At 55.8% G+C, this 12,902-nt stretch overlaps 1 protein-coding gene across 4 annotated transcripts in view; it reads right to left on the bottom strand.

Moving 5' to 3' along the window:
* KIAA1671 overlaps nt 1-12,902 on the bottom strand; it is a 141,634-nt gene that overhangs the window by 74,272 nt on the left and 54,460 nt on the right. Inside the window, exon 1 of one of the 4 annotated variants that reach the window (XM_084763477.1) lies at nt 3,063-3,179. The exons of the other annotated variants lie outside the window; for them this stretch is intronic. Coding sequence (XP_084619603.1) covers nt 3,063-3,113 — 51 coding nt within the window. The 5' untranslated portion in view covers nt 3,114-3,179. Of the gene's footprint in view, nt 1-3,062; nt 3,180-12,902 lie in introns of those variants that run through there. 4 annotated transcript variants of the gene reach the window in all.

The raw sequence follows: 12,902 nt of genomic DNA, 5'->3' as shown, positions 1-12,902 counted from the left end.
CACCCTGGGCCTCCATCCACAACATACCAGCAGGACCAGTCCCCACCCCCAGTTAGGACAACCAAAAATATCTCCAGACAGACTGTCGAGCATCCCCAGGAGGGCCAGACTGGTCCCTCAGAGCTCAGAATTCAGCCTAGGGTTTCATAGCAATGAGCTCATACAGGTCCCCTGCTATTTGTGGTGGGGGGAGGGGAACAGAGGGAGTTGTGTATGTCACTCAGCTGGCCTATAACTCTTGATCCTCCTGTTCCCCCCTCCCGAGTGTCATGGTGGGTTGTGTCACCATGCCTGGTTTGTGCACTGCTGGGGATGGAACCCAGGGCTGCCTGCATGCCAGACAAGCCAGCTGACACCTTCCCAGTCCTGGTCCCTACTTCTGAGTACTGACTGACTATGCGTGTGGGTGTTGTGCCTGCATGTGTGTCTGTGTGTCTGTGCACCATGTGTGCAGAGCCGGAGGAGGCCGGGCGATGGTGCCGGATTCTCTGGAACTGGAGCTGCAGATGGCTGTGAGCCTCCACGTGGGCCTTCTGCGAGAGCAGCCCGTGCTCTGAACCACCGAGCCATGTCGGCAGCCCCTGACTTCTGGCTCTCTGCCGGCCCTCGGGAACCCACAAGAGGGGACCTCAGTGCTCGCTCTGACGTTTCCTCGGTGAAAGCCGAGCTGCAACCCCTTCTCTGGGCACACACGCGAAGGAAATGGCGGGCATGCTCCACACACACTCACGGGGAAGCAGTCTAAAGGGACAGACATGAAGGCCACCAGGCCGCACCGTACACGCACGCACACACGTGTAATGGAGTGCTACACACCCTTCACCACTTGTGACACCATGCTTGACCGAGGAAGACACTGACCCAGATAAAAGACACACGCTGCATGAGCTCACTAGTAGGTGCAGACACATGGAGAGAGGATGGTGGTGCCAGGGGAAGACACCAGTCAAAGTGCCCGTAGGATGATAACAGCCATGTAAGTCCTGGGGCGGGCGTGGGGGGGGTTCAAGGTCAAAAAGAGCATCAAACCCCACTTGGCTCCCTGCTGCAGCCTGCACTCTGACCCTGACCCTGGCTCGCTGTGGGAAGCAAGTCCTAGCAGCCACTGAGTCGCCCTGGGTTGCAGAAATCAGTGAGGGCCTGGAGGAACCGTGACAGGGACGTGTGAGAAGCCCTGTGCCTGTGGCTCTGCAGATGAGGAAGCCGCAGCCTGTGGGTCTCCCACATTCCCAGGTTCCCCGTGGGGGCCACAGGTAAGAGCGTCCAGCTTAACTCTGCAGATGGAGGGCTGATCCTAAGCCATGGTCTCAGACACCTGTGCTGGTCCTTGTCACGTGTTGGCGCAGCAAAGATATCGTGGGATTCTCGTGGCCCGGAGCCAGCAGCGAGGGTCCTGTCACCCACAGGAAGCAGGCTAGGGAGGAGAGTTCTACCATGCCACATGTAGAAAACACCTATCCTGCCTTGTCCCACCTCCTTCTGGTCCAGGGAGAAGCGGGATCAGGGTCACAATGACCACCGCCCAGGGAAGGGCGGAGGCTGTCCATCTGCCACACAAGCCCTGGAACGTGCGATGTGCCCTCAAACCTCCTTGCCCCCCACCCACCCTGCCCTTAATGCACACTGTTCCTTCTGCCCAGGACACACCCTCCCCTGACCCATTCTTGGATCCTCTGGGGCTCAGCTTTCTTGGCAGACTCTGTTAGACCCCACACCCCAGAAGACCATGTCTGCCCCAGCACCATGCTCTACCACGCATACCAACATATACCTAAGTCCAAAGCTCCCCCAGGCCAGGGTCCTGTGCATCTTGTCCACTCAGTGTTCTGAGCGTCACACTGGAGCACAGAATTGCCGCTGGGTGTGAACACAGGACCACAGCTGTTTGCCGATGCACCTGGCTGCCGCTCCCTTGTGCCCAGAGAGTGGGCATTGTCTCTTAGCTACATCAGCGTCCTGGCACCAAAGACACAGCCAAGTACAGGAAAGCTGTCGGGACCCTATGCACTGCAGACTTCAAAATATAAAAAAGGAGGACTTGGTGGCGCGCACACCTGTAACCCTAGTGTCTGGGAGGCCAAGTCAGGGGACAGTTCGGAGTTCCAGGACAACCTGGGCTACAGAATGAGACTCTGTCTAAAAAAAACAATCAAACAAACAGCACAGATGCCAGCAGACTGCCCTTTCCTCTCCTTAGGTTCTCCGGAACATTCCAAACGTTCTGCCTCATCTATAGCTGACATTTGTAGTAAAAAATAAGGAAAGCAAGCCAATAAATGACGTTTTCATTTATTCCTGGGGGTTGTTTGGTTCCCAGTGATCCAAAGGCACCAGGAACTGTAAAACTCCCATCTTCCAGCTCTGTGAGGAGAGCCATGCCGGGAGGGACTGAAGACGGTAATGTTCCCAAAAGCTCTATTTTAGCTCAGGAAAAGTCTGTGTGGCAAGTATCTGAAGTATTTGCAAGCATTCAGAAGGGAAAAATAACATTTCCCGACGCTTTCCTTTCTGGGTGTCTGAACTCAGCAGCAAAAGTTCTAGAAATCCAGAACAGCGTGATGCTTCCCTGTTAAGTTCACAGAACCCTGAGAAGCCACTGCTGCTGCCTCCTTGGTCCCACCAAGGGAGCGCGAGTGAGCAGGAGACAGACTGCAAACAAGCTGCCCAGGACACACGCTCAAAACAAGGTTTGAAAACACTCTGCGCCCACAGAGCCCTTCCAGGCGGGCACCCCACCTGGGGTACCCGTGCAGTTCTGGGGGTTGTCTTTCCTCAGCTGTACACCGCGTGGGGGTGGGGCGCCTGGGTTCATTTTTGTCAAATTTGGGGGAAAAGAAAACAACAACTAACAAAGGCAAAAGTGAGGAGCCCGGGAGCCCCAGAAAAGCGGGGAAGTCCACTGTGCCAGCTCCAGATGCAGCTCAGGGCCCTAAGCTGTCCGTACCCCTCCCCACCCAGCTCGCCCACCTCACCCTTCCTCCCTCCTCCACCGTCCGCTGCCAGCCGAGAGAAAGGCACAGGCGGCTGGGAGGGCGAGCTGCGGGCTCCCACAGCGCACTCACCCACAGGTACCGCAGCAGTTTCAGCAGGCTGGGACAGTAGTAATAGTCCATCTCCAAGCTGCCTGTTGGGGCTGCCTGCCCCTGCGCTGTGCATGCGCTTCCACCTTTTCCCTGAAGGGGGTGGCTCCTCCCTCCCCACTCCTCTCACCGCCCCCAGAGTCAAGTTCAGGGTGGCATGAATCTTTCAGAAGCCAGGGCTCACAGCCACATGGCCACACAACCCCGTGAGTGGCCACCGATGGGGGGGAAGCTGCAGCCCAGCACACACACACCCAGGGAGGGGGGCTGGCCCAGGAGGCGGGGCCAGCCTGTTCCTCCCCACTGCTGGTTGCCCGTGTGGTCTAGGGAGACCTGTAGGCAGGGGTTAGGGATGTGCAGGGGGGACAGTGCTGTGTGAGTGAGGCTCGGTGTGATAGTGTGGGTGAGCGTGCTAGGCTAGTGTGGGAGTGGGAATGTGTGTGGATGTGAGTGTGCAAGGCTGACAACTGTGTACACGTATGCCTGTGTATGTCTGTCTGTGTGTGTGAGTGTGTGTGTGTGTGTGTGTGTGTGTGTGTGTGTGCGTGCGTGCACACACACGCACACACATTCTTGCTGCACACCACCCTGTGTAGCTCCTCCTCCTCAAGACCTTTCAGGGAAGGAAGAAAGAGAGCTAAGTGCAGGCTCCCAGGGCCTCCTGACCCCTCCCACCAGCAGCCCTGGCAAGGGACACTCACTCAGCCCCATTTTATAGAACAGGAAGCTGAGGCCCAGAGCAGGCCAACATCACAGTTTGTAACTGAGGTACAGCTGGAACCCAGGCCTCCCGGGCACATGTCCTGGGCTATGCACGCCTCTGTGGGGAGCCTGGGCAGAGCAGGGAAGATGCTGTGGGAAGAGAAGGTCTTCCCACCTCTAGAGAGGCGCCTGTGGCTGTAGAAGGGCAGGGTGGAGGCGGGGCACAGGTTTCCAGTCTACAGATTAAGAATGGAAAAAATAACAACAACAACCACCCTGTGACCCCCCTCCTGGATGCTTCCTACAAAACGGCTGGTCTGGTATGTCTCTGAGCCTCAGTTTTCCCTTCTGTAAACTGGGATGAGCCTGTGTCCACATTTCAGGGCTTGGGGATCTAACGAGGCAAGCTGAGAACAGAAGGCAGAGTCTGTTCTCACGGCTGTCAACCTAAGGCTGTGACCGCAGTCCAGGTGAGAGGCAGAGCCTCGGGGACACACACGCACACGCACACGCACACACAAGGAGAAAGCTTATTCAGTGGGAGCCGGGATTCAAACCAAGGCCCCCTACTCAGTGCCACCTTCCAGAGACTGGACCCCAAAGGCGCACTGGCTGGTTGGTGCTGCATACTGTAGCCCCACAAGCCACTCGCTGCGAGAGGCACAGCCGCTAAGGGGAAACCCCCTGGAACATGTCTGCTGGGCTTAGCTGCTAGGGCCACCACAGGGCAATACTCTTCAAAGCCCCTCAAAGGCAGGCCTGAGATGCATCTGCTCTCAGCAGGGCCCCTCAGTCAGCAGGCCTAGACCTCAGCTGGTCATCACTTTGCTCACAGTTGGTCGAGTGCAGGGACCCTCTGGACAGCCTCAGGGACCACCTCAGGGACCCGCAGCATAGCTGAAGGCCTCGCTCCCTGGCTGATTGATCTACGCAACAGTAGAGGCTGGGCCTGGGAAAACTGGCTGGTTAACAGACTGACAAAACAGTAGAAGGCTGGACCTGAGCGAGCGAACTCCGAATAACACAGCAGCAGAAGTGGCGCCCCTGCTCGTGCGCTCACTGACTGACTGACTGACAACGGTGGAAGGCTGGGCCCTGCTCAACAACTGGCCAAAACTGGTGGGTGTTCAAGACCCTGCCTTGCTCTCTGCCTGACGGCTGTGTGACAGAACAGCTAAGTTAAGTCTGAATGACCAAATGACAGAACAGTAGAATGCCAGGCCCTGCTCTCAGACTGGCGGACTGACTGACAGAAGAGAAGGCTGGGCGCTCTGCTAACAGGGTGCAGAGAGGCAGGGCCTCAGGGCTGACAGACGGTGGTGCTGTGGGCTGCTGGGAGGAAAGAAGAGTGAGGCAGGCAGGTGAGGAGGCAGCGGTGGCAGGACTGGAGCGCAGGAGTAGGGGGCTTGGGGAAACAGAAAGAGACACAGGGTGTGGAATGACAGGGAGTCATGACGGAGAGTCACATGAGCAGGAAAGAGATGAACCCCAAAGCTACACAAGACAGATGGCAGCCAGGGACACTGTGAACTGCAGGGGGGGAGGGGGGGAGAAAGAAACAGACCCAGCTGGGGAGCTCACAGGACAGCAAGCAGGCGGCATGGGGGCAGAGCCTTGATGACAGTGAAGGGCATGGTGGGGTGGGCAAGATAAAAAAGAAACTGCCAGAGTCAGCCCTGGCAAGTCCACGGTGCCGACAGAACCCACCAACAGGGCCCCAGGCCAGGGACCTCAGCTGCTCACCCCGTCTCATCTCGCCACCCCCCACCCCCCACCCCCACCCCCCCCACCCCCGCCAGCCAGGCTTCTGCTCCTGAGACAACTAGGCTGCAGACTGACAGGGTGAGACCCGCGGGTCCCTCCACCAGCCAGGGAAGCTGCCTGCACAGCCGGGCTGGGCCACCCCATGCATGCGCCTTACATGTGCTTCATAGTTTCCTACCTCCCCTGGGGGAACTCGCAAGTGAATTCTCCCACCCCAGGGCCCTATCCACATCTCACCACGGGGGCCCCCCCACCACCTGCTACGTGAGTTAAATGGCGCGCCCCCCCCCAAAAAAAAACAATGCTTCCGCCTGGAATCTGGAACTGTGGCGATGTTCGAAGCCAGTCTGTGCAGACAGCGTAAGGAGCCGGCATGAGGTCACTCTGGATCACGGGACCTGCCTCTGCTAGAACTCAGCCCCAATGGCACCCTCAAAAGTGGTGACAGCCACGAGGGGCCCCCGCTCCCCAGACTGTGACAAGGCTGCAGGGAGAGCTCGCGCATTCCACCCCTCCCCCGATGGCCTGTGAGGCTCCCTGGGGGCGCCATCATGAGGAACAGGTCCTCCATGGACATGGAAGCCTCCAGCTTCTTTGCCCTTCCAGCCGCCGGGCGTAAATGCCTGTCATCTATCTGTCCCTAGTCTCGTGCGACAGCCCTGAGGTACAGCGGCCAGCTGCGCAGTCACTGGGAAGCCAGGCGAAGCCAGGCAGAACGTGAAGGGAATGTGAGCAGAAGCCGAGGGAAGCCTGCTGTCTAGGAGCTGGCGGGCAACAGAACGGACTGGAGGTCACCTGGTGACACCTAGACTTCCTTCCGACTCAGGCCTCCAGGCTGTGTAAGGACGCCTGTTATTTTAGTCACTTGCGTGTGGTGACCCTCAGGGCCCAGCTTCCCTCTTCCCTCCACCTGGCTGCTGTGCTCAGGCCTGAGGTCTAGCTAGGGCCTGGCCACCTTGCCCTGCAGTCTGCAGCCCAGACTCAAGGCAGACCCCGCCACAGAGTCCCAGGCTCCTCACGGGGACAGCAGGGCACCATTCCTGCAAGCCAGCTCCCCTGGTTCCCCCTCAGGCCTCTTCCTGGCCTCAGGAACTCAGACAACCCCTCACTCTAAAGCAAACCTGATGCCTCTAAGGGATTGGTGCCAGGCCTCCCAAAGGTCAACGAGGGTCACCTCTGTGCCCCTTTTGTTAGTGACCCTGCATGTCACTAAATCCCTGCCCTGGCTGGGCGGGCCTGACCTTCTGCTAGCTCCCGATGCACAGTCCAGAGGGACAGGGTTACAAAGCTAGATTTGGGAACCCCGTGGTAGTCAGGGTGTCTCAAGGGAGGCCTAGCATTAGAAACTGACTTCAGGGAGGGGAGGGGGAGAAGGGTTGAACTCTCCCCTTGCTGCCTTCCGCCAGGCTTGCATCTGTGACCTGCATTTAAGCATCAGTAGACACCAGACCACAGGGCAGGCTTACAGCTTCCGCAACATGCTGCCGGCCTGACTCACAAACCACATTCCTGTGCAGGGACCGGTCAGGTGCTGCCTGGGGACTGACTGGGCGACATGCCTCCCGCTCCCTGCAATGTCCAGGCGTCTGGATGTGAACCCGGGCAGTTTACCCGCTCATCACTTCCCCTGGGGTCCTACTGGATGCTGTCCCCTACTGTATGCAGGGCCCTGCATTAGAAACAGGCCTGAGACGTTACGCACTTCAAGTCCAAGGTGTGGTGTCTCCAAAATGTGTCTCAAGTCAGCAGTATTACTTCCAAACCCACAAGGCTCTCGTTGTGGGCTGGCCAGAGCCCTCTCCTACCCAGCACACATTCCTCTCAGAAATAAAAACATAAGGGAGGGGAGTAGGGGGGAAGCGGGAGGGAGGGAGGAATGGGAGGATACAAGGGATGGGCTAACAACTGAGATGTAATATGAATAAATTAATAAATTTTTTTAAAAAAAAGAGTAAGCTGCAGTTTGGGTTTACTTTTAAAACCCATGTCCACAAATAAAACCATTAACAATTAAAAATAAATAAAAACAAAAACAGATTCCCCCCCCTCCGTTTTCAGTTGAGAAAATAAACGTGATCAGCACCCAGCACAGAGGGGCTGCAGAGCAGAGTCTCGACCCAGTGCAGCCCTGACGCCAAGGCTCAAGCACCAGAAACTGCCCCAGGGCCGAGGGGCAAAACAGCAGAATGGCGTGTGTGCTACTGTGGACAGAGAGGCCACAGGGTCGTGTAAAAGGCTACTCGCAGAGGCTGAGAACAAAATAGACAGGCTTTTAATAAAAGGGCTGTAACAAAAAAGGGGGGTAGGGCCTGGGACCCACATAAAAGAAAGAGAATTGACACCCACAAATAGCCCTTACAACACACACACAACACCACCAACAACTACACACACAATAAATACACAACAACACACATGCACACAAAATAAATAAATAAATAAATGTGAAAAATAAGTATCGACTGCGTTGGTGCTAAAGCGCCTCCACCCCGCCCTCTGGTGGTCATCTCTGGTTAAAGCTAATCTGGTAAGAGGGCTAGGGGTGCGGGGCAGAAGACTGCCAGAAAGTGGCCCCAACCCAGCAGCACCTGAGTAAGACCTGATCCTGCAGGGTGCAGAGCCCTTGAGATGGGTCCGAGTCCCAGTTGGGGTGCACGCGCCCCTGGTCTTTGTCCATATCACCCCACTTCCCCATCCCTCAGTTTCCCCAACTCAGCCTGGGATCCTGGGAGGTCTCAGTTCCACAGCATATGGGTTCAAGGCTTCTGACCCTACAGGTCACTAAATCCCCGCCCTGTCGGGTCTTGTCCTGCTGGCAGCTCCCGATGCACAATCCAGAGGGACAGGGGCTGCAAAGCTAGAGTAGGGAGCTCCCGAGGTTGCCTGGGTATCTCAAGGAAGACCTGGCGTTAGGAATCCCTGCTGAGTGACAGTGGGCTGGGGTCTGTCTTCGGAAATCTACCCACCCACCATATCCAGCACCCCACACACTTCGTCCCACCTAGGGACTCTGTGCTGTGTCACTCATGCTGGCCACCTGGCTCCTTCAGCTCGCCTGTCAAGACCCAGGAGAAGTTGTAGAGCCGTGGGGTCCCTGACTGCCAAGCCACGGAAGGACCCAGCCAGCACCCATCCATGGGAGCAACCCGTGTGTGTGTCTCCTCTATAGCTGCTGCTCCAGGCTCTCCCTCAGTAAGTGTGGAGGAAGAGAGGGATGTGGAAAGATCAAGACCGTGAACCTTCATTTGCTTTGAAAATGTCTCCCAGGTACTGGAGAGTTTGAACACTTGGTCCCCAGATGGTGGCGCTGTTTTGCAAGGGTGTGAAACCGGGGACGCCGCCGGTTGAACCAGCTAGTGTTGAAGGTCACTCCTGCCTCTAGCTACTCCAGAACAGTTCTATTTCCTGCCTATGGCTGTGAAGGGCCCTGGCCAGCAGCTCCCATGGCCACGGAGGAAGCCTCTCTCACCACCAAGCTTTTCCTCCCTGAGTGGGCACCAAGCTTTTCCTCCCTGAGTGGGCCACAATGACCTTCCTGCCTACAGCTGTTTGCCGCCAGGTACTTTGCCCGCAGCGACAACAAAGTCATTTTTAATAATACAAATGATCTGATAAAGAAAAAATGGTGGAATGGGGCTGGAGAGACGGCTCACAGGCTAAGAGCACTGACTGCTCTTCAAAAAGTCCTGAGTTCAATTCCCAGTAACCACATGGTGGCTCACAACCATCTATAATGTGACCTAATGCCCTCTTCTATCATGCAGGCATACATGCAGGCAAAGCGCTGTATACATAATAAATAAATAAATCTGTTTTTAAAAATGGTGGGGATGTTGATGAGAACTCTAACGGGGAAACCACCCACAGGTCCATCAGCCTACAAATGGTTGAGTCAATGGAACACTTACATAACAGAATATTATTCAGCCATGAAAAAGGAACGAGTTGCTTGTTCATGACATCACAAAAGTCTCTGCTGGGCCACTCCATCTGTGTGGACTTTGGGGTGAAGGCAGGTGTGCCACAGAAAGAGTGGACTCAGGGTGGAGGGAAGAAAAGAGTGGCAGCTGGTGGGTGTGGTTCTCCCGAGGAGGAGATGACGGTTTCTAAACTGCACTGTAGGAATGGTTTTTACAACTCTGAGCATTCAACGCTGTTAAAGTTTAGCCCGGCAGTGGTGGCACCCGCCTTTGATCCCAGCACTCCATTCAGGAGACAGGGACAGGCAGATCTCTGAGTTCGAGGCCAGCCTGGTCCACACAGAGAGAGAAAGTTCCAGGACAGCCATGGCTACACAGAGAAACCCTGTCTTGAGGACAAAAACAAACAAAAAGCTGTTGGAGTTTAAACAGAAAAACTATAGCTATTTTTTAAAGTGACAGTCAGGTACAGGGACTCAGGCCTGCAAGCTACTCAAGAGACTGAGGCAGGAGGATGGACAGCTGAAGACCTGCCTGGGCTACCCAAGCGAGGTCAAGATCACCCCGGGCTGTAAGACCTTGTCTCAAACTGGAAAACAGGGGCTAATGGATGCTCTGAAGATGCAGCTTGATGTGTAGGCAAGTGGGGGTCCCCCAGCACCATGTGAAAAGCAGTGAGGGATCAGTAACCCAAGCAAAGTTGGGGTCAGAGACAGGAGGACCCACCCTGCCTCACTTCTTCTGACGTCCCATCTGGGACAGGACACATCACGGGGGCAAAAGGTTAGAAACTCCTCATGAGATCTTAATGGATTACAAGGCTCAGATACCCCTATCTAGGAGGAGATCCCAGGCTTGTATTCAGGAAGACAGAACCGACAAAAAATAATTTGGTAGACTGAAATATATACATAATAAAACCCAGGAAGGGACTCTTGAAATGCTTCTGAGGTTTGGAGAATCATAAGAAAAGTTTTCCAAGACACCTTTTGAGGCATGTGTGCTCACACCTGCACTGAGATGTACATGTCTGTGTGTCTCATCATGCGTACTGCTGAACCAGGGTTAGCAGGCGCTTGACACTCAGACCTCTGCCTTCCCTAGCCCATGCAGACATCACTAATGGATTACAGCATCATCTCCCATGGCCCAGTAATATATGGCCCCAGAATCCTTAGGCATGGCCCGTCAATTGGAGCTGACTCTTGGGATAAAGCTGTTTTCCACCCTGGCTGAAGAGGAATCTTGTTTTGAGGTCTTCAACTCAAGCTCCTCACAAAGCACTGCCAAACAGTGTTTGGAGGTCTTTGAACATTAGAAGGGATGTGAGAGACCACTACACCCCACCAAGGTCCGAACTCAAACCGTGGGGACAGCTGGAATTCCATCCATGCCCTTCAGGTCGGGAGGCACCCGGTACAGCCCCTGTAGCCACACCCTGCACCTACGCCCAGGTGTGCAATGACCACCACCCACCGAGAGGCAGGAAGTGGAATACACCAAGATCATGAACTGCCCCAAACTGGAACAGACCCAAACACAGGTTCCCAACAGAGCAGACCACATGACAGAACAGGCGAGGGGGGGGGGACAAGTCCTCACGTGGCCACTGCAGCATGCATGCAGACATCACAAACGCAGCACTACCCTTGGGGCTGGATGGAGATGGGGTTTACTGCTTGGAAACATGCCAGGCCTGTTATCAATGAGTGGGCTCACAGCCACACTGCACAACTGCGCAGCAGCCACTTGCCTGTGGGAAGAAAGTGAGCCAGCTCCAGGCCGGACACGCTGGGCTAAACCATGGATCAGTTTGGGTCCCAGCACCTAAGTCAGGCAGCTCACAACTGCATGTATCTCCAGCTCAAGTGGCTTTGGCGCCCTCTCCTGGCCTCTTCAAACACTGCACTCATGTGCACATACCCTGCCACCCTCCCCCATCCGCCCCAACCACATAACCTTAAAAAAAAAAAAAAGGAATGTCGAAGGCCTCCTGTCCTGTATTATCTGATGACAGAGCACATCTTCTGCTACCCTCTTGCCACCTTTCACATGTAATCTGGCATGGAAGTTTCCAGAATACTAGTGAGGCAACATTCAGTTACCATCTCTCCCCAACCCCTCCCTCCCTCCCACTCGACATCAGCTCCGTGCTGTGTGAAAGACACCCACAAGCCTGAACCACCTCCCAGTGGAGGCCATCGTGACTTCAACCCTGTCCCTGTCCACCAGGGAGGCAGACCAGAGTGGTCAAGGCCAGACCAGGGCAGCTCACCAAGCAGAGCAGGTGCACCTGGACTCCTGAGAGCAGGTGGCAGCAGCTGGGCTCTGGGTCCCTGGGACCCTCCCCGTCCCTGCTGCACGGGAGGGAGATACAGGCCAGGGCTCCCCCAGGCTTCACAGCTGCACTGTGTGTCTTTGGACCAGCCACCTCCCTTCTCTGAGCCTCGGGTTTAGAATCTCTAAGCTGGGGTCTCCCTGGGACCTGTGTGTGTGAGAGAGAGAGAGAGAGAGAGAGAGAGAGAGAGAGAGAGAGAGAGGGAGAGAGAGAGATTCCTTCTGTACATTCTGTTCCTCCAGAGAACCCTAAGGAATCCGCCCTTATTCTGCTACCAAGGGTCAACCTCTCCACTTGAGCTCCAACAATAAATATCATCTCATTCTTCACTGTCATCATCACCATCATAATCATCAAACTAAATAAGTTCCGAGACCTTTGCCCCCCCTGGTGACACTCTCCTCTGGCTTGTCTACAGTCCCCACCCTTAGTCACGTCCTCAAAGGAGCCCTTGTTGGTCACCTGACAAGAGACAGCCCCCTCACCTCTCACTGAAGTCCACCCACCCCCGCCCACACCCCGTGACTCCCCCACCCCAGCCCACACCCCGTGACTCCTCCTCACAGCACTGGAGAACATCAGGAAGTCTCTCTTCTGAGCCTGCCTAGTGGTCAGTACCTGGCTCTCACACTGGGCAGGAGCCCCAGGAGGGCAGTGCCACCATCTACCTGGTCTGTTTGGACCAGCACAGGATGGAGACACCCATCTGATGGGTGGATGATGCAGCCATCGTCCTGAGTGTGCAACTGCTTGTCCCTAGTCTGGGAACACAAGCCATGTGAAGACAGAAGCCAACTCGTTCCCTTGTATGTCCTTAGAGTTCCACATGAATTAATAAATGGGGCAAGATACGTGGGTGGGCAGGACGATGGAGCAATGGACCGATGGGCGGCTGGCTGGCTGGGCGGATGGTCAGGCGGATAGACGGATGGATTGGTGGATGGCTGGGTGAGAGGAGTGACAGGCTGGCGGGCGGGTGGGCAGATGCACGCACAGCTGGACGGGTGTCGTTAGGAACACGGGTGAACACAGGACGCCCGGATACAACGTCTCTGACATAGCTGGCCACATGCGTTCAGCGCTCACAGACAAATCTGG

Source organism: Acomys minous, assembly GCF_964271855.1.
Source record: "Acomys minous genome assembly, chromosome: 16".
Classification (NCBI taxonomy): domain Eukaryota; kingdom Metazoa; phylum Chordata; class Mammalia; order Rodentia; family Muridae; genus Acomys; species Acomys minous.
Note: the sequence above shows the minus strand (reverse complement) of the source record. Positions and strands in the feature narration are given on the sequence as shown.